Below are 26,377 nucleotides of genomic sequence, written 5' to 3'. Positions count from 1 at the left end.
GCAGCAAACAATGCAATTCTTAAACGCTACACGTTAGCTATAATGTATCCATAATATGATCAAAAATTTATTAAATGCATTATAGGCTCTTTTATGTTTCAATCTTGGTTTCAATTCAACATCCTTGAGCAAAAGTCAGTATGTTCCAGGGTATGTTTAAAACTAAATAAAATAAATTCACTACTCTGTGAAACCTAACACAAATCAAGACATCACATTCAATTCAACTTCATTTGCTGATCTCGAATTCCTGCAACTTCATCCAGTAAAACAAAAATAATCGGCTTTTTCTCCAGTATCTCATTTTTAGCATCTGCTTCTTCCGAAATTGAATCAACTTTCGAAAGGGAAATAGTATTTTTGATCTAGTAATAGTATGTGCACAATGGTAATAAACTCTCTATTAAACTTATAAACTCCAGAGTCTGAATCCAGAATGTAGTTTGATGCCGGATTCCTGACTCAGCAGAACGATGCCATAATAAACAGCTTCAAAGTGGCTGGTGCTCTTCGATGAAAATATAAATATATTCTTGGGATTTTCAATGTTTTCGTTGTAATTAATCAAAAACATTACAATTACATGCATTTTTGCATTTTACCATGTATTGTATCAAGTTTGTGCATTTATGACGAATTTGAAATATTTTTGCATTTTCTAGGTATTGACGCATTTATGCACTTTTATTTCGAATTGAGGTATTTTTATCGAATTTAGTGTATTTTTGATGCATTTTTGTATTTTTCGTGCATTGAAGTATTTTTGTGCATTTTATTGAATCGTGTATTTTCAATTCAGTAATTTAGCATAGAAATCCTCTACATAGAGATGAGCGGAAGTTACATACGTCGATTCGGCAACGCTGTTTGTTTTGGTTTACAACAGCTGCCAACACTTGCTACAAAGCTAGATGTTCAAACTTTATGCGTGACTTCGTTGTGGTTCAAGTTGTTTTGTTTACATTTTCTAATTATGATAGAATTTTTTTCCAAAATTTTTTGTTGAAATAGCGGAGCAATCGAAGAAATCTGAAATTCAATGCAAAAGTGTTACGTTTAACATATTGGCAGAAGTGAAGCAAGAAGCAGCAATGGAAGTTTTTTCGACAAGTGCCGCAACAAAAGTGTCGTCATAAGCATGAGCGTTTGAAAGCAGAATCAATACATTTTTATCTTTTTACTAAACATACATATGCCGCCAATATCTCGATATTAAAAATAAATAATTTTAATTTATTTAGTCCCGATTGCAATACCGTTCAAACGACGCCTTCCTACGAACGATAAGCATGTTCATTTGGCTCACACTTTGACAGTTCTCTCTGCACGATTGGCTCACAATGGCCGCCTCCGCAGATCTCTATAATGTAGGATTACTAATTTAGCAGAGTGAATTGCCCCTCAGTTTCACACTAGCGCCTTCTGTTCACTATATTGCACAACACAGTGATTCGTGCAACTTTTCCACCAGGTGATGGTGGTGTGAACTGGGCGATGGATTTCCATGAAAATCGTTCAAGGTGTTACGTCTGTTTGTCTGTGGGGAAAGATTTTAAAATGCCTCTATAAAATCTAAAACAAAATCTGATTAAAAACGGTTTGATATCCGGTGTTAGACTTTGGAGAACTACATATTGAAAGTATAAATTTAAATTTATCATTTTTTACTCAATTTGTAGCCCGTCTTGTTTTGTTCACTCAAAAAAAATTGACACGTCGGTGTAATGTGTTTTACATATAGATTTGCGCAAATTGTAAAACTCACGAATGTCACGTGTTGAACATATAGATTCGCCAACATTATTTTTACGTCGATCTATCAACAGCCCACATGATTCTAATGGGTGTTTCACAGAAAATCCACAGACAAACAGACGTAACACCTTGAACGATTTTCATGGAAATCCATCACCCAGTTCACACTACCATCACCTGGTGGAAAAGTTGCACGAATCACTGTGTTGTGCCATATCGTCAACAGAATGCGCTAGTGTGAAACGTCAAATGCATAGAAAAACGTTGCGCGCGCCTCTGGTTGTGAAAGCCACTGTTGGAATAGCAATCCTGGCAACCCTACCACCACTACCTAACTTGTGCTGCTATGCGCACCTTTGTGTTTATATACATTTTGTTCCTTTTCATAACCCACTGTTATATTCTCAAATCAAACAAAAACGCCATTGAATTAAAACGTGTTCTTCAAAAGTTATTCCGAGTTTATTCCGTTTTATTCCGTCTTCTGCCCATCCGAAACCACAATAGGTTGTGGGCCCGGGTCGTTTCCGAAACGGTTTACGGTCGTACAGTGGAAGTAGTGTTCGCGATGGCCGAGGAAGACCGGGTGGAACGTTTTCACCTGCCGCTTTTCGACGGGTCGAATTTCGCGTCGTGGAAATTCCGAATGCAGGTGCTCTTGGAGGAGCACGACCTGCTGGAATGCGTCGAGGCTGATGTTGCTGACGTGGACGAGCTGAAAGAAGAGCCCGAGGACACGGCGGAGGTGAAGCAGCGGAAAGAAAAGGAACGAGCCAAGCGGCTGAAGAATGAGAAAAAGTGTAAAAGTTTGATCATCTCCCGGATTCACGACTCCCAGTTGGAGTTCGTGCAGGGAAAACGCACACCGAAAGAAATTTGGTCGGCTTTGAGCAGAGTGTTTGAGCGGCACAGCATCGCCAGTCGCATGCACCTGAAGCGACAGATGCTGGCTCTGCGACACGACGGCGGTGCGCTGCAGGAACATTTTCTTCGATTCGACCGGTTAGTGCGTGAGTACCGCGGAACGGGTGCGGAGATGGAAGAACTAGATGTGATTTGCCATCTTCTGCTAACTTTGGGTCCTTCGTTCGATACCGTCGTTACCGCGTTGGAGACGATGCCAGAGGCGCAGTTGAATATCGAATTCGTGAAGTGTCGCCTCTTGGACGAGGAAACCAAGCGGAAGGGTATGTGCAGTGATCAGGGGGGTAAAGAATCAGCTGTTTTCGTGGGCTCCAAGCAGCCGAAGAATAAGTGGAAGATAAAGTGCTTCGGCTGTAAGAAAGAGGGGCATAAGCTGTCCGACTGCCCGACGAAGAAGAAAGCGAAAAGTGATGAGAAATCTCGCGAAAAGTTCTCCCCGAAAGCGCACTCAGCAGAGGCTGGATCGAGCGGTGTTTGTTTTGCTGCTGGCAGTGGCGGAAAAGAAGAAAAAGTGTTTCCCGAAGAGTCCCGTGTCCAGTGGTTCATTGATTCGGGATGTTCCGACCACATCGTGAATGACAGAGCATTGTTCGAAACGCTGAAGCCTCTAAAGTGTCCGGTTGAAATTGCGGTAGCAAAACACGGTGAATCGATTGTTGCCAAACATGTTGGGACGATCAAGGTGATGGCCAATGTCAACGGTACGGGGGTGGAATGCACGGTGAGAAATGTTTTGTTCGTGCCTGAATCTCGCTGCAATCTTTTCTCTGTGGTGAAAGTTGATGAAGCGGGAATGAGAGTAACTTACGAAAAGGGCCGAGTGGCGATTCATCGCGGATCGGAACTCGTTGCGATGGGCTCGCGTTGTGGTAAGTTGTACCGACTCGATTTTTACACGGACAAACGTAGTGCAAGTGACTCTTTGTTGACCTGTGGACTGATACCGAAGCGATTGGAACTGTGGCATCGTCGGTTCGGCCATTTAAACGCGCGAAGTCTGGAGAAACTAATTTCCGGCGGCATGGTCACTGGAATCGAGCTGACCGGTGCAAAGGTGGACAAGAGCGTGATATGCGAGTCGTGTGTGGCGGGGAAACAAACCCGGAAACCGTTTCCGGTGCGTAACGAGAAACGTTCGTCGCGAGTGTTGGAGTTAATCCATTCGGACGTTTGCGGGCCGGTAACTCCCATCGGCGTCGGGGGAGTGAACTATTTCGTGACCTTCATCGATGACTGGAGTCATTTTACGATGACCTTCCTGATGAAGAACAAAAGTGAAGTATTCGATCTGTTCCGGCAATACGAAGCGATAGTTACCGCTAAGTTCGGCGTGAAAGTGAGTCGTTTGCGGTGCGACAACGGAGGCGAGTACCGTAGCCTGGAGTTCGAGCAGTTCTGTCAGCGAAAGGGAATCCAAGTCGAGTGGACGGTTCCGCACACACCCGAACAGAACGGGGTGAGCGAGCGGATGAACCGCACTCTAGTGGAGCGTACGCGGTCGATGCTTGAAGACTCGGGAGTTGAGAAGCGGTTTTGGGCGCCGGCGATCCAGACGGCAACGTACTTGGTCAACCGAAGCCCGTCTCGAGCAATAAGCGAGGATGTGACTCCCTACGAGCTGTGGGAGGGTAAGAAGCCGGACGTGTCGAAGCTACGAGCGTTCGGATGTACCGTTTTCGTCCACGTACCCAAGGAGCTGAGGAAGAAGATCGACTCGAAGACCTGGAAAGGCGTATTCGTTGGATACGCCCATAATGGCTACCGCATATGGAATCCGAAGTCAAGGAAGATCGTCCATGCTCGGGACGTGGTTTTCGCTGAAGAAGAAGAAACTGGTCAAGTGGATGTCAAGCTAAAGCAGTCATCTGATGTGATCGTGGTGCCTCCAGTAGTCGCTGAGGATGCGGCCGAAGAGATTCAAGAAGATGAAGCCGTCGGTGGGGCCACCGGTGGTGCGGCTGGAGGATCAGACGGAGCTGTTTCAGAAGAGTCTGATGAAGAGTTCAACAGTTTTGACGAAGAAGAAGATGGACTGAACGACAATGTTCCAGCGGCGGATGTGGAATCCGGAAGACCGCAGCGGCAGAAACGCCCTCCGGCGTGGCAGCGAGATTATGATGTGGATTATGCTGCCTACGCCTTCAATGCTGTAACCTACGTTCAGGATGTGCCGAAGTCTTTAGCGGAAGCTCAGAAGAGGGGCGACTGGAGTCTGTGGAAGAAGGCCGTCGAGGAGGAGATGGATTCTATGCAGAAGAACCAGACCTGGACTCTAGCGAAGCTGCCGGCGAACCGAACACCGATTACAAGTAAGTGGTTGTTTAAGATTAAGCGAGGAGCGAACGGTGAGCCTGACCGATACAAAGCCCGTTTAGTGGCTAGAGGTTTCAGCCAGAGGTACGGCTTCGACTATTGTGAAACGTACTCTCCAGTGGCAAAGCTCGACACGGTTAGGGCAGTACTGGCTTTGGCGAACCGGGACAAGATGGCGATCCACCAGATGGACGTCAAAACGGCGTTCCTCAACGGGCAGCTCGAAGAGGAGATCTATATGGCTCAGCCCGAAGGATTCCAGGACGGGACAAACCAAGTGTGTCGCCTGCAGAGGTCGATTTATGGCCTGAAACAAGCCTCGAAGTCATGGAACGACCGTTTTCATGGTTTCATGGTGAACCGGATGGGATTCAACAGTAGTCCGAACGATCCTTGCCTCTATACTCGTAGGATCGGGACCGAGACTGTCATTGTAGTGCTGTACGTGGATGACGTCATTGTGGCTGGAACTTCCCTGAAGGCGGTAGAAATCGTGAAGCGTTGCCTGTCATCCGAGTTCGAAATGACGGACGCAGGCGAGATCCACAGTTTTCTCGGGATTCGGATCGATCGAGACTTGGAAGCAGGAGTATTGCGGATGAGCCAACGACAGTATCTGGAAGATTTGCTTCGACGATTCCAGATGGACGAATGCAAGCCGATATCCACGCCTATGGAGTGTCGGCTGAAGCTACCACGAGGTGAAGAGAAGGGGCGTACAGCGCAACCGTACCGCGAGCTCATCGGCTGCCTGACGTACGCATCGCTCACGACAAGACCAGATCTGTCGGCAGCCGTGAATTTCTTTAGCCAATTTCAAAGCTGCCCGACTGATGAGCACTGGTCGTACCTGAAACGTGTTCTGAGGTACATCAAAGGGACACTAGACATCGGACTGGAGTATCGTGCTGATTCGGAGGTGCCGTTAATTCAGGTGTTCGCTGACGCGGACTGGGCCAACGATCCGGTGGACCGCCGGTCGGTTAGTGGATGTTTGTTCAAGGTAGCTGGCTGTTGTGTTAGCTGGATAACGCGGAAGCAACAAGTAGTATCGCTCTCGTCGACTGAAGCCGAGCTCAACGCTCTATGTGCGGCGGCGTGTTTCGAGATCTGGCTGGTTCGGCTGCTCAAGGATTTGGGGAAGGATGCCGAGCTGCCGGTGTGCTTCTACGAAGACAACCAGTCGACAATAAGAATCGCGGAGGACAGCAAGAATCACGGTCGGCTCAAGCACGTCGATGTTAAATACCACTTCCTACGTGACTTGGTGAAGGATGGCCGTATTCGTATCCAGTATATTTCGACAACGGACCAAATGGCGGATATGATGACGAAGGGTCTCCCAGTGACTGCACTTCGTCGTCATCGGACCAATGCGGGATTGGTAAGTTGCTGCGATTGAGGAGGGCTGTTGGAATAGCAATCCTGGCAACCCTACCACCACTACCTAACTTGTGCTGCTATGCGCACCTTTGTGTTTATATACATTTTGTTCCTTTTCATAACCCACTGTTATATTCTCAAATCAAACAAAAACGCCATTGAATTAAAACGTGTTCTTCAAAAGTTATTCCGAGTTTATTCCGTTTTATTCCGTCTTCTGCCCATCCGAAACCACAATAGCCACAACCATGAAAATTTAAAATGATCGTTAAAAGCGTGGTCGATGGAAATTTCGCAAGTGTTACGTCTGTTTGTCTGTGGAAAATCGTTATTGAATACCTTTGCATTTTTATTGAATTGCTCATAAATATACCATTTCAATCTAGTTGAATTCGACATGTGAGTACATCAATTCCGTGTTTTGATGCACATGGATTCCATGTTATATTGCCCTTGTAGTCCTCTAGGCCAAAATTATAATGTGTGAAGTATCATTTATTTCACGCGAGCTCTTGGTTTTGCCGAGGGGGACGACTCTTCCAGATAACGTAGATTTTAAGCCAAAATTGACCAAAACTTAGAAGGATTCTTAATTTGTTTTCATAATTTTAACGAAACTGAAGAAATCTGGAGCTCGATTTGAATAGGTCGTATGTGCTTTTGGCGATATAAAATTCGATCAGTTTATTTTAGTCATTGTAGCAATATGGCAGATATTCTGCAAACTTTTAATGATGGAACAGAAAGCCTGTTTTGTGAGGATTCTGCTGTCTGTATAAACTTTGCTCAATTTCAACTGTTTTCGCTATAATAAGCGAATCCAACTGATCGAATTTTTAATCGACAAAAGCACATACGACCTATTCAAATCGAGCTCCAGAAATGGACAAAAATCGATCAAAATCACTCATATCCGAAATATCCGATAAAATCGATTATAATTTTTGCATATTCATATCGAATCGAATAAAATCGGTGCACATCTCTAGCCCAAAATGTCAAATTTTCTCGATTTTTTGTTAGTTTTATTTACAACCGCACCGGATTCGAGGCCGGACTTTTTGCATCATAACATTCAAGCGACGACTGGTTCTGGTGCCTCCAGGTCCTCTGGTTTTCTGGCTGGCGGATTGTGTTTCAACTAAATTAGTTGGAATTTTGCTATGGAAGAGTCATTTGGCTGATGGATCTATCTTGGCGGTAGTGGAGTGGTGCAATCGTTGCCGTACGCTTTGGAATCATGATATGTAGTTAGGAGTTGTTGGGAGTGGATGTTGCGATACGTTTGGTGCTTGGTTTAAGGGAAGATTCTACGAGAGTACTGTCGTACTCTTCCTGGTGGCTGAGACCCATTTAACTCGCACGCAACTTCCGGTGATTTTGAGCAAGACCTTCATTGTTCATCAACGCCTTCGAGGATAGTTTTTGGGTAGGACGTTATTCGGCCGTGTATCTGATCGAAAGGTTCACTTCCACAAGTTTATATAGCTTTCATTGTCCGTCATTGCATGTACTCGTACATAAATACTACATATTATATTGTGAGACTCGTGAAAAAAGCTTTTCTCAACAAGCGTCTTATTTTACACCTTGTTTTTTTTTTAAGAATGCTAACAGAAAAAAATAGATTTATCTAACAAAGCATGCTATTTTTATTTAGTTCTTATTTATCTGAAATTCACACCTGTACTGTTTAGACACATTCGACGAAGCAATTTTGTAGAAAAAAACTGACACCTTTTCAGTGCTCTCATCATTGCGTAATGGCCGAGGTAATGGCAGTTTCCGAGAGCAATCCTCAGGCTGTCGGTTTGAATCTGAGCACCGAATCCTCCGAAAATGGGGATGTCCAGAGATGTTCGTAAAACCGGTTTACTGGTAACCGCTGGTAGCTACTCCAAATAATCCTGCGGTACTCGTCTGAGGGCTCTTCCGATTTGCTTGGTAATCTTCTTTTTTTGGCAGTTTTCCACCCAGTTCTAAAATTTCAACATAAAGGTAAAGCAATGTTACTTTACATGAACTGTTGTTTGGGTCTGTCTTACCTGACCGATTCTGCAATTTGATAATATGATCTCCGCTGTTCCTTTTCCAGTGCCGATCGGAACCGTTCATCCTAATTCCGGTTTTTGCGCCTCAAGATGCCTTCCACATGGTGTCGTTTGATCAGTCTGAAAATACGACAATAAACATAAAACAACAATGCTTTCTTTCTGCATCTTATTTCAATGAAAACTCACCTAAATTCCTGAGATAGTTCATAGTTGTTGAACTGTGGATTCGACTCAGAACTTGTTTTGATTGAACAGCTGATGGATCGACGCAGCTGATTTGTTAGGTGGAAGAGCTGTCAAATTGAATTGCACGGCGTCGCGACGTCGAAACGCTTTTAGCGATTTTAAACGGTATTGGGCGATTCTCAGACGATTTTCGTCATTATGTTCGATTTTTTCGGATATTTCGGATTTTTGCCATTTTGATGAAAATGGAAAGCATAAAACCGACAAAAACCAGACCAAAACTTAGAAAATGGGGAAAATCCGATAAAATCGATTTCAAATCAAATGTAATGAAAACTGTTGCGAATAATGAGGGTAATCAAATAAAATTACGTCTTATCGCATGAAAATTGAACCAAATCGATTAGTGTCGACCCCCTCGGGTTTTGCCACAGACTGTCGTAACACTTGCGAAATTTCCATCAAAAGCGTGTTTTAACGATCATTTTAAATTTTCATAGTTGTGGCTTTCACAACCAGAGGCGCGCGCATAGTTTTTCCACAGATAAACAGACGTATCACTTGGAACAAAATGCGATAAAAATCATCGTTACGCAAACATAATCGCCCAATGCTGTGCTACGCAAACCCACTGAGTAGATGGCGGTAGTGAGCAAACGTCAAACAGTAACAAAAGCGATACGAGCGCCATGAGCGAGCGATTTGCGAACTACGGAATATTTGAATAATCGGTTAAAAAGGGAAACGATGGGAAGTGAGTAGAGTGAGGCGTCTGTTTTTCTGTGGTTTTTCTATGCGTTTGACGTTTCACACTAGCGCCTTCTGTTGACGATATTGCACAACACAGTGATTCGTGCAACTTTTTCTCCAGGTGATGGTAGTATAAACTGGGCGATGGCTTTCCATGAAAATCGTTCAAGGTGTTACGTCTGTTTGTCTGTGGTTTTGCTATCACCACGCCTTGCGGTAATGATAAGCATGTATATGTTGTCAAATTTACTATGGCAAAACATAATCATCAACCGAGGGGGTCGACACTAATCGATTTGGTTCAATTTTCATGCGATAAGACGTAATTTTATTTGATTACCCTCATTATTCGCAACAGTTTTCATTACATTTGATTTGAAATCGATTTTATCGGATTTTCCCCATTTTCTAAGTTTTGGTCTGGTTTTTGTCGGTTTTATGCTTTCCATTTTCATCAAAATGGCAAAAATCCGAAATATCCGAAAAAATCGAACATAATGACGAAAATCGTCTGAGAATCGCCCAATACCGTTTAAAATCGCTAAAAGCGTTTCGACGTCGCGACGCCGTGCAATTCAATTTGACAGCTCTTCCACCTAACAAATCAGCTGCGTCGATCCATCAGCTGTTCAATCAAAACAAGTTCTGAGTCGAATCCACAGTTCAACAACTATGAACTATCTCAGGAATTTAGGTGAGTTTTCATTGAAATAAGATGCAGAAAGAAAGCATTGTTGTTTTATGTTTATTGTCGTATTTTCAGACTGATCAAACGACACCATGTGGAAGGCATCTTGAGGCGCAAAAACCGGAATTAGGATGAACGGTTCCGATCGGCACTGGAAAAGGAACAGCGGAGATCATATTATCAAATTGCAGAATCGGTCAGGTAAGACAGACCCAAACAACAGTTCATGTAAAGTAACATTGCTTTACCTTTATGTTGAAATTTTAGAACTGGGTGGAAAACTGCCAAAAAAGAAGATTACCAAGCAAATCGGAAGAGCCCTCAGACGAGTACCGCAGGATTATTTGGAGTAGCTACCAGCGGTTACCAGTAAACCGGTTTTACGAACATCTCTGGACATCCCCATTTTCGGAGGATTCGGTGCTCAGATTCAAACCGACAGCCTGAGGATTGCTCTCGGAAACTGCCATTACCTCGGCCATTACGCAATGATGAGAGCACTGAAAAGGTGTCAGTTTTTTTCTACAAAATTGCTTCGTCGAATGTGTCTAAACAGTACAGGTGTGAATTTCAGATAAATAAGAACTAAATAAAAATAGCATGCTTTGTTAGATAAATCTATTTTTTTCTGTTAGCATTCTTAAAAAAAAAACAAGGTGTAAAATAAGACGCTTGTTGAGAAAAGCTTTTTTCACGAGTCTCACAATATAATATGTAGTATTTATGTACGAGTACATGCAATGACGGACAATGAAAGCTATATAAACTTGTGGAAGTGAACCTTTCGATCAGATACACGGCCGAATAACGTCCTACCCAAAAACTATCCTCGAAGGCGTTGATGAACAATGAAGGTCTTGCTCAAAATCACCGGAAGTTGCGTGCGAGTTAAATGGGTCTCAGCCACCAGGAAGAGTACGACAGTACTCTCGTAGAATCTTCCCTTAAACCAAGCACCAAACGTATCGCAACATCCACTCCCAACAACTCCTAACTACATATCATGATTCCAAAGCGTACGGCAACGATTGCACCACTCCACTACCGCCAAGATAGATCCATCAGCCAAATGACTCTTCCATAGCAAAATTCCAACTAATTTAGTTGAAACACAATCCGCCAGCCAGAAAACCAGAGGACCTGGAGGCACCAGAACCAGTCGTCGCTTGAATGTTATGATGCAAAAAGTCCGGCCTCGAATCCGGTGCGGTTGTAAATAAAACTAACAAAAAATCGAGAAAATTTGACATTTTGGGCTAGAGATGTGCACCGATTTTATTCGATTCGATATGAATATGCAAAAATTATAATCGATTTTATCGGATATTTCGGATATGAGTGATTTTGATCGATTTTTGTCCATTTCTTCAGTTTCGTTAAAATTATGAAAACAAATTAAGAATCCTTCTAAGTTTTGGTCAATTTTGGCTTAAAATCTACGTTATCTGGAAGAGTCGTCCCCCTCGTCATCAACCTACGAATGCTTCTTGTGTGCATTTTGTTTCCTCGCACATCAACCGGTTCAATAGCCGAGTGGTAGCGTGCGAGCCTGGTGATCTCAAGGTTCTTGGTTCGAATCCGGTTGCCAACAGAAACTTTTTTTAATTGTAAATCGGGTCCATGGTAAAATTGAAAACCTTAATTTGTTGAATTGAAACCAAAACTCAGTCTGCACAAATTTAGTGGCCTTGTGTATTTAAATTGACCCTCAGAATAGTAATTTCAATCGCAAGCCACAGCTCTGGTTGTGAAAGCCACAACTATGAAAATTTAAAATGATCGATAAAAGCGTGGTCGATGGCAATTTCAGTGTAATACACTGAAAAAATAAATCACATATGAGGGGCCCAGAATCAAAGGGGTATAATTGACCATTTTGTCGATTTTGAGCTGAGCATATCAAAAAATTCTTCATGTTTCAAGCTTTCAGGAACTTTTTTAGGATTATTTTTACGAAGATTAGAAAATTACAATAAATCGTAGAAAATTGGGTTGATTTTGAAACTCCATACATTTTGTATGAGATGAAAAATTGATGAAAAACTTTAAACCTCATTTACTCGAAAGTGAATTTTTGTCACTTGCACCCCTTTGCTTCTAACCCCCTCATGTCCAATGGAAAATTTCCATTAGTTTGGTTATGTAACTGTTATTGGATTTTTCGATGAAAATTTCTTCGGAAATATCACATGAAATCAATACCACAGACAAACAGACGTAACACTTGCGAAATTTCCATCGACCACGCTTTCAACGATCATTTTAAATTTTCATAGTTGTGGCTTTCACAACCAGAGGCGCGCGCATCGTTTTTCTATGCGTTTGACGTTTCACACTAGCGCCTTCTGTTGACGATATTGCACAACACAGTGATTCGTGCAACTTTTCCACCAGGTGATGGTAGTGTGAACTGGGCGATGGATTTTCATGAAAATCGTTCAAGGTGTTACGTCTGTTTGTCTGTGTCAATACGGTCTATGGGAAACATCAGGAAATCACATAGCTTCTATTGGAAAATCACATAACTTTGCAAAATCTATGATTCCCATAAAATTCAATGGACACGCGTATGAAAACAGTCCATGTGAAAATCAGATGAAAACAATGCGAAAACTTTTTTCAGTGTCGCCTATAGCACAGACAAACAGACGTAACACCGAGGGGGTCGACACTAATCGATTTGGTTCAATTTTCATGCGATAAGACGTAATTTTATTTGATTACCCTCATTATTCGCAACAGTTTTCATTACATTTGATTTGAAATCGATTTTATCGGATTTTCCCCATTTTCTAAGTTTTGGTCTGGTTTTTGTCGGTTTTATGCTTTCCATTTTCATCAAAATGGCAAAAATCCGAAATATCCGAAAAAATCGAACATAATGACGAAAATCGTCTGAGAATCGCCCAATACCGTTTAAAATCGCTAAAAGCGTTTCGACGTCGCGACGCCGTGCAATTCAATTTGACAGCTCTTCCACCTAACAAATCAGCTGCGTCGATCCATCAGCTGTTCAATCAAAACAAGTTCTGAGTCGAATCCACAGTTCAACAACTATGAACTATCTCAGGAATTTAGGTGAGTTTTCATTGAAATAAGATGCAGAAAGAAAGCATTGTTGTTTTATGTTTATTGTCGTATTTTCAGACTGATCAAACGACACCATGTGGAAGGCATCTTGAGGCGCAAAAACCGGAATTAGGATGAACGGTTCCGATCGGCACTGGAAAAGGAACAGCGGAGATCATATTATCAAATTGCAGAATCGGTCAGGTAAGACAGACCCAAACAACAGTTCATGTAAAGTAACATTGCTTTACCTTTATGTTGAAATTTTAGAACTGGGTGGAAAACTGCCAAAAAAGAAGATTACCAAGCAAATCGGAAGAGCCCTCAGACGAGTACCGCAGGATTATTTGGAGTAGCTACCAGCGGTTACCAGTAAACCGGTTTTACGAACATCTCTGGACATCCCCATTTTCGGAGGATTCGGTGCTCAGATTCAAACCGACAGCCTGAGGATTGCTCTCGGAAACTGCCATTACCTCGGCCATTACGCAATGATGAGAGCACTGAAAAGGTGTCAGTTTTTTTCTACAAAATTGCTTCGTCGAATGTGTCTAAACAGTACAGGTGTGAATTTCAGATAAATAAGAACTAAATAAAAATAGCATGCTTTGTTAGATAAATCTATTTTTTTCTGTTAGCATTCTTAAAAAAAAAACAAGGTGTAAAATAAGACGCTTGTTGAGAAAAGCTTTTTTCACGAGTCTCACAATATAATATGTAGTATTTATGTACGAGTACATGCAATGACGGACAATGAAAGCTATATAAACTTGTGGAAGTGAACCTTTCGATCAGATACACGGCCGAATAACGTCCTACCCAAAAACTATCCTCGAAGGCGTTGATGAACAATGAAGGTCTTGCTCAAAATCACCGGAAGTTGCGTGCGAGTTAAATGGGTCTCAGCCACCAGGAAGAGTACGACAGTACTCTCGTAGAATCTTCCCTTAAACCAAGCACCAAACGTATCGCAACATCCACTCCCAACAACTCCTAACTACATATCATGATTCCAAAGCGTACGGCAACGATTGCACCACTCCACTACCGCCAAGATAGATCCATCAGCCAAATGACTCTTCCATAGCAAAATTCCAACTAATTTAGTTGAAACACAATCCGCCAGCCAGAAAACCAGAGGACCTGGAGGCACCAGAACCAGTCGTCGCTTGAATGTTATGATGCAAAAAGTCCGGCCTCGAATCCGGTGCGGTTGTAAATAAAACTAACAAAAAATCGAGAAAATTTGACATTTTGGGCTAGAGATGTGCACCGATTTTATTCGATTCGATATGAATATGCAAAAATTATAATCGATTTTATCGGATATTTCGGATATGAGTGATTTTGATCGATTTTTGTCCATTTCTTCAGTTTCGTTAAAATTATGAAAACAAATTAAGAATCCTTCTAAGTTTTGGTCAATTTTGGCTTAAAATCTACGTTATCTGGAAGAGTCGTCCCCCTCGCGTAACACCTTGAACGGTTTTCATGGAAATCCATCGCCCAGTTCACACTAACATCACCTGGTGGAAAAGTTGCACGAATCACTGTGTTGTGCAATATCGTCAACAGAAGGCGCTAGTGTGAAACGTCAAACGCATAGAAAAACAATTCGCGCGCCTCTGGTTGTGAAAGCCACAACTATGAAAATTTAAAATTATCGTTAAAAGCGTGGTCGATGTTAATTTCGCAAGTGTTACGTCTGTTTGTCTGTGCCTATAGTTTATTGTGCGTTTAGCACTAAATTGATTTCCGAAAAAAACGTCATTGACTTCCGCTGCCTTCCCTATGCGTTAAACATAACGTCGGAAGTAGTGCGCTGTACAGTAAATCCGGTTTTCTATACAGCGCACTACTTCCGACGTACACGGAGAAAAAAAATAGTAAACACAAACAAATTTCAGTTTAATTTAACCGGATATTTGGTTTGGATTTGACCCAACCGAAATATTAGTTTGAAATTACTACCCGGGGTAGTTGTTGTTAACTAATATTTTAAGTTATTTTTTTCGGAGATTTACTGGATAGATTCTACCAATATCCACTTGAAACTACTAATCTGTCGGTTATTCAGTTTTGACAGCCACCAAAACAAACGCCTTGGCAGTAATTTCAACAAAATATCGTGGTTTGTTTCAAACGAATTTCGGTTTATTTTCAAACCGGACTGCCGTTCAGATTATCGGTTTAAAACAACAACCTGTCCGGTCAAAATTACCCGCATATTCAGTGGTGTTTCTTGAAAGTAAACAAAATTTTAAAAAATATTAAAAGAAAACATTAAAAGAATAGATTTATTTAAAATTTTTAGCTTAACTTATACCAATAATAAATGCTTGATCGCCGAAATCCTCGAGGCAAAACTTCAAAAGCTCAGTTGCGAGTCTACTCGCATCCATTGTTTGATGCGGCGCTTAGACTTAGTCGGTGCTTAGACCGCCGCTCTTTTCGGCGAACAAACCATTTTTTCTTGTAGATTGAAGTGTTGCTTTATAATTCGATCCTGGTACACTCTGGTTCATTGCATGGTGGTTTTCCAGGGTAGATTTTCGGTACTATGAGGTGGATGGGTACAACAAAAGGATCCGTTTTCTGCTAAATCCTTATAGTCGCAGAACTCGCAAAAGCAGGGTCATCCTCCCCAGCACCAGCCATTGTAATCTGTTTACGAAACATTGAAAAATATAAAAAAAAAATATCCCAAAAAGAATCATATTCAAATCGTATTGCTCACCTTAGAAAATACATAATGCGCAATTCCAGTTTTTTAAAGATGGTTTTCACTAAATGGTTTCTGTTCGAGAAACCTGGTTACAAAGCTTTTGTTTGTTCTTTTGAGAGAACGGACGACAAAATCTTGGTTGCTGTTGACGGTTAGGGGGGAAAACGGACAGTGAAACAACCCAACAAATTGATTTGCTTTGAACTAAAATGGCAGTAAACATTTCGCCAAACAACATACACTGCAAAAACTGCAAATATTTATTTTATGTTTTGTACACATATATTTTTGCAATTTGTCTGGACAAATCTGGAGCTCGATTTATATAGGTCGTATGTGCTTTTGTCGATATAAAATTCGATAAGTTTATTTTAGTTATTGTAGCAACATGGAAGATATTTTTGAGACTTTTAATGATGGAACGGAAAGCTTATTTTGTGAGGATTCTGCTGTATGTATAAATTTGTTCAATTTCAACGGTTTTCGCTACAATAAGTAAATCCAACTGATCGAATTTTTAATCGACAAAAGCACATACGACCTATTCAAATCGAGCTCCAGAAATGATGTTTATGTGTAATCACACATAACCAATTATTTTTGGTATTTATCGTTTTGATGTGTGATTACACTGAAATGAAAACTCCATTATTTTTTATGTGCGCAAATCAGATAAAAGCGAATCTGTTTATGTGCGGCCCATTTTATGTGCGGCATTTAGATTGTAAAGTGCTTGCATTGAATATAATTGTGTTGCACATATTTTCCATATGCACAGCTATGAAATCTAAAAATGATACATTTACATCCTATATTAGCTGAAAATAAATTTTGAGTGTATCGACTGATAATTCAAAACATGTCATTAACCGAAAAAATGGCGGAGCAAGAGGAACGTTTCGTGACGCTGGCCGAATTAACGGTCGATATTTTAGGACTCCCGATCGAATTGCTGAAGGTTTTTGAAGGTAATGTATGTTAATCATATTACTGTACGTTTAAACAAATAATATATGCCAACAGATCGAGGTTACGACGCTGCAAAACTCGTCACAGTAACCAAGGACGAGCTGTCGGATGATTTGTCCGAATCCGGCCTGAACTTCAACGTTGACGAAATCTACCAGCGCCTTTTCGTATGGAGGCAAGAATCTGTAAGTATTCCTTATTGGTTAATAAAATTGCTTTAAATTAAAAAAAAAATGTTTTTTTTTTATTTTCAGGGTTTTGAAATTATCAGTTTCGCGCAGGTGGAAGTGCTGGAAGACTGGTCGGGTCACGAACCAGTGGAAACGGATGGTGAAACGGATCCCGACAACAGCTCCAGTGACACTCGCGCCTCTGTTATCTTCCGGGGAGAAAGCTCCGGCACACAGAAGCCCGACGAGCCAGAAAACGGCACCTCATCGGCAGAAAACCCAGCTCCATTGTGCACATCAACCCGGACGCCAACTACAGAAACACCACAGGCAAAAGTTGAACTACCACCAGAGGCGATCCCCCAATCTTCCGGACCCTCAGTATCAGTAGGAATCTCGTCCGTTCGCCCACCCCGAGCATCTATTTCGTTCGGCCCGGACCAACTGGTTGCCCTGTTGGAAAGCTCCATCACCGGAAAATCGCTTCTGGAAAGAGCTAAGCAAGACGACTTTTCTACACATAGCCAAAAAGAGCTCGTAGGCATTGTGGCGGAACACCACCTGAGCCTAGGAATCAAAACAACGGAGGACACATTGGATAACTACGCCACAGCTATTGTGCTGCTATTCAAACAGGAGAAAAAGGTACACTCCCGTTCAAAAGTTTGGGGTCACCCCCTCAAAAACATGTCATTTTTTTAGGCCCATATCTCCGCCAATTTGCGTCCGATTTCAAAACCCTAGGTTTCATTCAAAAGATAATAAGTCAAAGAAACTTTGAACATGATTTAAAAGAAATTTTTTCAAAAAAATTTGTATGTAAACTTAACCCAAAGTTGCCAAATTTTCTAAAAAATGAATATAAACTTACGGCAGTGTCGCTGGAAGTTGGGTCGACCAAATTTTAAGATGAGAGCGGTAATATGACCCATTTTCTATTAGCTTTCAACTGCTTTTTACAGAACTTAGCTAAAAAATCTAGAAAAAAAGTTATTAAGTAAATTAATCCTTGATGTCATCGACCAAAAGTTTGGGGTCACCCCTCAATATGATGTATCGGTCAAAAGTTTGGGGTCACTTTCGTAAAACATGGAAAAGTGATTTGGTAATAACTTCGTCATCTATAGTTCAATTTAAATTATTTTTGGCTCATTTCAAAGATAATTAACTAAATTTACGTTTGATGTCTTCAACTTAACGTATTTAACGATTTTTGTATATAAAAATGTTATGTAAAGTTAGTACATTTTACCACGCTTCAAAAAATGAGGCAACTTCACGTTAAGTTTTAGTATGTAAATTTCAACAAATATGTGTGGTTCAATATCTATGCAGTAAGTATCATTCATTTTGTTTCAAATAAGCCAAGCAGAATTAAAATTGAATGAAAGATGACAAAGATATCAACAAATCACTTTTCCATGTTTTACGATAGTGACCCCAAACTTTTGGCCGATACATCATATTGAGGGGTGACCCCAAACTTTTGGTCGATGACATCAAGGATTAATTTACTTAATAACTTTTTTTCTAGATTTTTTAGCTAAGTTCTGTAAAAAGCAGTTGAAAGCTAATAGAAAATGGGTCATATTGCCGCTCTCATCTTAAAATTTGGTCGACCCAACTTCTAGCGACACTGCCGTAAGTTTATATTCATTTTTTAGAAAATTTGGCAACTTTGGGTTGAGTTTACATACAATTTTTTTTGAAAAAGTTTCTTTTAAATCATGTTCAAAGTTTCTTTGACTTATTATCTTTTGAATGAAACCTAGGGTTTTGAAATCGGACGCAAATTGGCGGAGATATGGGCCTAAAAAAATGACATGTTTTTGAGGGGGTGACCCCAAACTTTTGAACGGGAGTGTATGTTATTATATTGCTGCTTTGGCGCAGTATTTAAATTACGTAACGCAACAATATTGGTCATTTAAGACTGTCGATTCTTGTAAGGGTTCGTTCAAATGTTATGTTACGCCAAGGGGGAGGGAGGGGGTTTGGCGATGTGTTACGCTTCATACAAAATTTCAAAATTTCCCATACAAAAGTTGTTACGTGGGGGAGGGAGGACGTCTAAAATTGTCAAATTTTGCGTTACGTAATTTTTGAATGAACCCTAACGCGTTTTGTATGAAAACAATTTTTTGTATGGATCGTATAATAACGCTACGCTAGACTTTTAATCGTTACGTAATTTGCATACGATGCCTTTGTACATTAATGTAATAATTCATTGTAAGCAATACATTAACTGCTCAAATTTGCTTTTACTGGAGGCATGCTTAACTTCCAATACGTAGTCTTGTACGTAGTTGCTCTGGAAAGAGGTATTCTACGCGTAATCCGTACCGGTAATCTTTCCTATTTGCATTCATGCGACACAACTCCATAGTTTGTCCCAATTTAAAAATTGATTATTTTACCCTCTTTCGCTCACCAATATTTTCAAAAACAGACATAGCTAAGAACCGATGCACACGGGCAGTACGTCCACGCAGCGTGCAGCACGCAATGTTAAGGTGAAACGGGACGCCGTGTTATTTTTCCTATCTTGCCTCTCTTTCTAACAATTTGCCTCGCGATTTTGAAGATGGTAATCTCGAGACCTATCGCACTGAAGATGCTGAAAACCAATCAGCATATGCACTGCAAGTGAGCATACACAATGATAGGTTTTTGTTGCAAAATATGAAGTAGAATCTGAGATTACCATCTTAGTAGCAACAGAGCAATGGCGGATATTTTCTCGACCGTCCCGTCCGCCCTTAACGCATACCCCATAGGGACGCAGCGTTAATTAACGCTCGTGTGCATCGGCTCTACGAATGCATCATAGACTGCTGCATCGACCCACCGAGGGTAGTTTGTCCAAATAAATGTTGGGCAATGTTGGGTAAACTCCGATAACGTAAAAAAATAACTTACAAAAATCGCGTTTGGGCTGAATCAACCTGCCTTTGATATTTTTTTTAGTTGGAATTAAATGCAAACTACCGAATGTAAGTTTTAATCAATTTACCCAAATTTGGTTTATTGGGCCAAAATGAAGTTGCTTAAAAATAATCTAATTTGGGTAGTTTAGCGATTCCGTGTAGGTGATTCGATAGTCAAAACATTTGACAGTTTGATTCAACCAGTTGAAAACAAAACAAATTTAGAATTTTTCACTGTTGGTGTAAATCGTTAAAATATTTTCAATTCATTTACTTCTACAAATTTATGATCAATTGACTCATGCCTTTGTAAGCTACATGCATGGTTTTGCTCAATATCAAATATAATAAACATCAATCTGTTTATAGGAATCGTATTTCATCCCACGGAGTGGTGGAAAGCGGAACCCAGGCGGAAAACTGTACAACCGAATTTTCAATCTCAAACAAAAGCGAGCAACGCGGGAGAAATTCGAAGAATCACGTCGAACCAAGAAATTGAAACCAGGTTCCCTGGAAATTCCGGATTCAGATGGTGATGAGGCATTCACTTGGCTTCAACTGAACATTCAGCCGTGGAACACAACATTGGCTAAATGGACCACCAGCTTCAATAAGAGGAAACACAACCTTCAGAACCCACTTGCAATCGATACAGTTTTGAAAACATTCCGTCACTACAGACAAGATCACGGCTATCAGCTTGTAAGTAAAAAAGAATATTAAAAAAGCATCATGAATACTAATTGGCATTTTCTCTGTTTAAGATTGACGCAGATTTCCATTCGTTGTATTCATCGGCGAGTGAGGGGCTGATTCGCTTGGAGAAGGACTTAGCAGTACTTATTGAACAGGTATCTACAAAGTACAAGGATGGTCATTCATCGATGATGGTGTCCTTACTGGAGCGGACTGATTGTAGCAGAGGTAATTTAAAATTCAAAGCAATGAAAGTTGCAAATGCTTTCACGACAATATCAGTAGCAATAGGGTCTTGTACCATTTAGGCAGATGCTCTTATTTTGAGTACTTGTAGTTGTGTATACAGTATCTAACCGCGAGAACATTCTAGTCAAATGATTTATTCCTGACTTCTTCTTCTTCTGGGCGTAACGTCCCAACTGGAACAAATCATGCCTCAATACAGTAGACGTTCGGTCGGTGCAAGTGGTTTAACTGCAATGCTTTTTAACTGCAAGTCCGGTAAGTGCAACAAATTTGCAGTTATCGCACCGCTATCCGTCGAACCGGTGCGCCAAGTTAGCCCAAATGAACAGTTGAATGAATTTTACGTTCATTTAACGTCAAGGAACTGTCCATTTATTATTGCAGACTACATCTCAAATTGGACTATATTTTGGTACGCTTAAAAAGTGTGATAAAAGTGCACATTTGCCTCGAATCGTCTCGACGTCTTCGGTGCACTTATTCCTCCATTTACAAGGAATAAGTGCACCGAAGATCTCAATTCGATCCGACGTATCCCTGCGCTGTAATCACACTTTGAAGGTGTGTGCACACTATTGTGTCAGTCCAATTTGGGGTGCAGCCAGCAATACGTAAGGGAATTTTTTCGATTTTTCGACACCCCCTCTCTCCCTTGTAAGATTTTTTATATGAGAACCCAAATATTTCAGGCCAAACATTTCAATAGGTCCTATCTGCATTTGAGAGGCTCTCTTTGTTCACTTTCTCTTTCAATTATTGCAATGTAATGGTACACTTTTCAACTACTTTTGCAGTACAAATCAAAAGACGATTGTTTTGATCATCGTTCCATGCAAGGAGACAATCATAATTCAAATAAACAGCTGAGATATTAACGAAAGAGAGGAAAACCAAAGAGAGCCTCTCTTCTGCAGATTGGACCTTTAGACATGTTTGGCCTGATTTTTGTAAGGCGTGTAAGATTTCTCCATTCCCCCCCCACCCTTACGTAATGAATGGACAAGCCCCAATTGACGGGTTGCTGACGCCTGTCTGACGTTGCAGTTATCGAATTTTGTTCGCTAAGTGAAACGTAAACATGTTGCAGTTATCGAATGTCTACTGTATTCAATAATGTTCAATGATAGACAATTGTTATTATTGACTATGTTAACCCGGGAGCGGTCGCGTCGTGTACTGAGTACACGCACCATGAAAAATGCACGCTTGTGATACACAGCGTGAACGTAGTGCCGTTGCAGGTAATCGAAAACGCGACTGCTCGAGGGTTAATTATTTATATACTTCCTGATATACTTATTAATTCACACAAACATATATCTTTTCAGATTCTCAAGTTTGTGCCGTCTTGATTCTGCTCAACAACATTCTTCCACCAACCAAAATATCTAAGGACTTCAAGCCAACGACTTTGGTGGCCCAGGAAGATATCATACTGTTCGTCAGTAAAGCAGAAGGCATTCGTGCCAAAGTCGATGAAGTCTATGCAATGTACAATGAGTGGGGCCTCCCACCGACAGTGAAATTGGTATTCGTTGGGTCCGGTGCAGCATCGCTTACTGGCCAGTTCTACGTTGTGTACAAGGATCTTGTGTTCGAAGCAGAATCTGTAGCAAGAGCACTGGATATTCTGGTCAAAACAACGCTCGTGTTTGGACTACAATTTTCTCGAGTAACTCGTTTGGTCTGGAACTTTATTTGCACGCACTTCTACGAGATACCTGGATTGGCAAAGTACGCGTCTGTTTTGAAATTCATCGATCAACTGAACAAAAATCAATAGACAGAATGTTCGGTTGCATGATAAGCGAATGTCCGGCTGTGTTTTCATCGCCAAGAGAATATGTCACGCACCTCAGAGAGTTCCACAGAGTACCAAGAGAATATGTTTACCGATGTACTTTTCCAAGATGCTTCCAGAAAACCACAAATTGGTACATTTTCAAGCGACACGTACTTCAACACGATAAAAGTGCTACAGATCATCCGTCATCGGTCAATCAAGATGCGGTTGCTGAGGTAGAAGTAGAAGTTCCTGAGGAAGATGCACCATTTCCAAAATACGTGAAATAAATCCAATAAAAGAAAACATTGACCCAAAACTCTCCGAAATACAACAAATAGACAACCAGGCAGTTAATTTCACACTTAGTTTACATAGTCGAAATAACCTAACGAGAACGGATGTCAGGAGCATACAAAAAAGTGTAGATCAAGTCAACTCACACATAGCATTACAAATCGCAAAGTTACCTCTAAATATCCCGGACCCACAGATAGAATACCAGCTTCACACCTATTTAGAAAAAATGCAGAACATGTTTGTTTTTATCGACACAGATTATAAATTTTTCAAATATTTGACAGAAGCAAGCCTTTTCAGTTCACCTTCAGTTATTTCAGTTGTGAAACAAGGAGTCCTAATTCAAAATAACGACGATCCTATTATAGATGAGAGTAAAAGTTACGTAGTGGTTATGCAACTAAGATTTCAAATCGAGGAATTCTTCAAATGTGAACATGTTCTTACTGAAACTATTGAAAACACAAAGCGGCTCGAGCAGTCAAAGGTTATTAAAAGTGTAGTAAACGGAAAGGCATGGCAGGAAGTACGGTTAAAATATGGCTCTGAATGTTTGATCCCAATCTCAGTATACGCTGATGAGTATGAAATAAATGATTGCCTCAGCTCACACAACAAGAAGCACGTAATCTGTGGAATATACTACTCGTTTCCTACCGTACCGGTGCAATATTCGTCTAGGCTGTGCAACATTTTCGTGGCAGCCATGATAAAAAAAGTTGACATAAATTAATTTGGAGTAAATTTTGTTCGGTCATGTGATTAATCAATTTAAAGAATTAGAAATGAATCCAATAAGTTTCAACACATTTGAGGACATCAAAACGGTTAGATTCGTAGTTGCCATATTTCAGGGTGACAATCTAGGGCTTCACTCGTTACAAATGTTTATGGCATTTGGTGCTAACTATTACTGCAGATTTTGTCGCCGACCGAAACATCTTCTACAAACTGATTGTGAAGAGCATTTGAGTGATTTGAGGAACGAGGAGAATTATAATACCGATGTCGCTTTAAATAACCCCCCGGAAACAGGAGTTAAGTGTAGTTCGGTGTTCAACACACTTCCATCCTATCATGTAACTAAAAACTTGTCAGTGGATCCCATGCACGACTTATTTAGTGGAGGAATATGTATTACTGGTATTGAAGAGATCTTAAATCATTGCATATATAAAAAGCATTTTTTGACGCTTAGTATGTTGAATGCACACAAAAACCAGTTTAGTAAGCAGGTCTATAATGCATCTTTAAAACGAATGCCAGATATCAGCGAGACGTTCTCATCTACCAAAAAATGTAAGACAGTATCTATTAGAGCTACTGCAAGCGAGGCTAAAGCATTTTTGCATTTTTTCACTCTAATAGTAGGTCCATTCGTGCCGGAAAATGATGAAGTTTGGAAATACTGTAAAACCCTAATTCAATTAGTAGATATTATTCTTTCCCAGACCTTAACCGAAAACGATATTGAACAGCTTAGAAAACTGGTCACTCTTCATCATAAGCAATACCAACAACTTTTTGAGCAAAAACTAAAGCCAAAACATCATTTTCTTAATCATTACGGCACCGTGGCAGAGCAGAATGGTATTTTAGTTAGCATGATGAATTTCCGCTACGAAGCAAAACATAAGACTTTTAAAGAATATGCTCGCGTAATCTCCTCGCGCCGAAATATTTGTTACACCTTATGCATAAAGGCAGCATTACAATTTGCGTATAATGTCCAAAATGGAATGTTTTTCAAGTCCACAGAGAATAATAATTTTTCACCATGTATTTTACAAAACCGTCCATATATATCTCAAGTGCCTCAGCCTATGTCCTTCGACGCTTCTATGGATACTCTCGTCTCAAAACAAATTAAAAACTTCGGAACTATTTACAAAGAAGGTATGTACTTGACTTTAACAGAAATTAAATCAGTTCAACTTTTTGAAATAATAGAGTTTCTTCTGGTAGAAGAAGTCATATATATCGTAGGTGAGCAATGGTTAGTTGGCGGATTCATTGATCATTACCTTGCATACGAAGCTATTTCTAAGATGAGCATTGTAAAAATAATTAGATTAAGTGAATTTGATGGCCCTCCGGTTTCCGTTCACAATATCATGAACAAGCTTTTGTTTCGTAAATCTCAGGACTTTTCCTCAATGGATACAGAAACGGATTAGTGCAATGTTGTATTTAGAGTACAAATGTATATACATAATGTTATAGTAATAAATGTATTATTGCATTTTGCGTTTATTTATCAGTTGCGTAATTGGCGTACTAATGTTGCAAAAAAGAAGATATTTAAAGATGATGGTTTAATAATATGTTCAAGTATTTGATTTTTAATCTATCGTTTTAAAATATCTTATTTTTTCATCATTAGACCGTCAATAGCGTGAAAATTATTCTGAATTTTATTTTACTCCTCAGAAATCACATATTGTATTTATTTGTGATCACACATCAAATGCAATAGATTGACTATTAAAATTATCGGAATTGAAAGACGTCTTGATAGGTTGAGTAACGATAGTGGAATGACAAATTTATTAAATTACTTAATATCATGGCATACTACAAATGCTCCAGTCAATCGCGGATTGCTTCGACTCCAACACTCCTCCCTAATCTTCGATTCCTATTTGTAGCTTCATCGCCTTCAAGTTCTGATGCGCCAAAGGTTTGGTGAAACCGTCAGCAGCTTGTTTCTTGGTGTTGATGTACTTCAGCTCGATCGCACCGTTTTCCAGAGAGTCGTGTACAAAATGGTATCGTATGTCGACGTGCTTCGTCCGGGGGTTGTACGATCCATTCTTCGCAACGCAGATCGCAGATTGATTGTCGCACAGGATATCGACCTTCCGCTTGCCGAAAATCTGCTCCAGCATGTTCTGCCACCACAACGCCTCTTGAATGGTCCGGGACATCGCCATGTACTCGGCCTCGCATGACGATAACGCAACCGTCGGCTGACGTTTCACGCTCCAGGAAATTGCGCCACCTTGCATTATGAAGACGTAGCCCGTCGTCGATTTCCGGGTGTCGACGTCTCCTCCCCAATCTGCGTCTGTGTAGCCTGCAATGTCCGGGTTCCCTTCCTTTTTGTAGCACAAGCGGTTGCCAGCAGTTCCTCGCAGGTATCGGAAGATTCGTTTCACCGCCTCCCAGTGCTGCCGTCCTGGATTGCTGCTGTACTGGCTTACAGCGTTTACGGCGTAGCTAATCACCCTCATTCTTGTTTTCGATCGAATCCACTTTCGATCGAAAATCGTTCGCATTCCCGTTTACGCCAGCAAAATCAAATGGCCTACTGATTCGATCGAACCAAAAACGTTCGAAAGTCGATACGTCCGTAAACAAGAATGAGGGTGAATGTCCGGTCTTGAAATTTGGGACAGGTACGTCAAACTTCCGATGGCTTCTTTGTACG

General features: G+C 40.8%; 1 protein-coding gene and 3 long non-coding RNA genes across 5 annotated transcripts; 3 read left to right on the top strand and 1 right to left on the bottom strand.

Annotated features, from left to right (window-relative positions):
* Positions 1-8,151: 8,151 nt before the first annotated feature.
* Positions 8,152-9,026, bottom strand: LOC109406437 (uncharacterized). Of its 2 annotated transcripts, XR_002129276.3 has the most exons (3): positions 8,616-9,026; positions 8,421-8,546; positions 8,152-8,354 (listed from the first exon to the last, which is right to left on the bottom strand). It is a non-coding gene; the product is annotated as an uncharacterized LOC109406437 (long non-coding RNA). The 2 variants fall into 2 exon arrangements; XR_009998888.1 differs by having other exon boundaries at positions 8,421-9,026.
* Positions 9,027-9,644: 618 nt separating this feature from the next.
* LOC109424558 (uncharacterized) lies at positions 9,645-11,510 on the top strand. Its single transcript, XR_009998887.1, has 3 exons — positions 9,645-10,059; positions 10,129-10,249; positions 10,321-11,510. It is a non-coding gene; the product is annotated as an uncharacterized LOC109424558 (long non-coding RNA).
* A 1,206-nt stretch (positions 11,511-12,716) lies between these two features.
* LOC134290493 (uncharacterized) lies at positions 12,717-14,840 on the top strand. The gene is made up of 3 exons (XR_009998886.1): positions 12,717-13,131; positions 13,201-13,321; positions 13,393-14,840. It is a non-coding gene; the product is annotated as an uncharacterized LOC134290493 (long non-coding RNA).
* Positions 14,841-16,991: 2,151 nt separating this feature from the next.
* On the top strand, positions 16,992-21,236 carry LOC134290491 (uncharacterized). The gene is made up of 3 exons (XM_062857645.1): positions 16,992-17,631; positions 20,286-20,621; positions 20,684-21,236. Exons 1-3 carry the CDS (start codon positions 17,050-17,052, stop codon positions 20,921-20,923), a joined length of 1,158 nt encoding a protein of 385 aa, XP_062713629.1. The 5' UTR covers positions 16,992-17,049; the 3' UTR covers positions 20,924-21,236.
* Positions 21,237-26,377: the final 5,141 nt, after the last annotated feature.

This window comes from Aedes albopictus, chromosome 3, assembly GCF_035046485.1.
Source record: "Aedes albopictus strain Foshan chromosome 3, AalbF5, whole genome shotgun sequence".
In the NCBI taxonomy this organism is placed as follows: domain Eukaryota; kingdom Metazoa; phylum Arthropoda; class Insecta; order Diptera; family Culicidae; genus Aedes; species Aedes albopictus.
The sequence above is the reverse complement of the archived record's forward strand: the minus strand, read 5'-3'. Positions and strand labels throughout refer to the sequence as shown.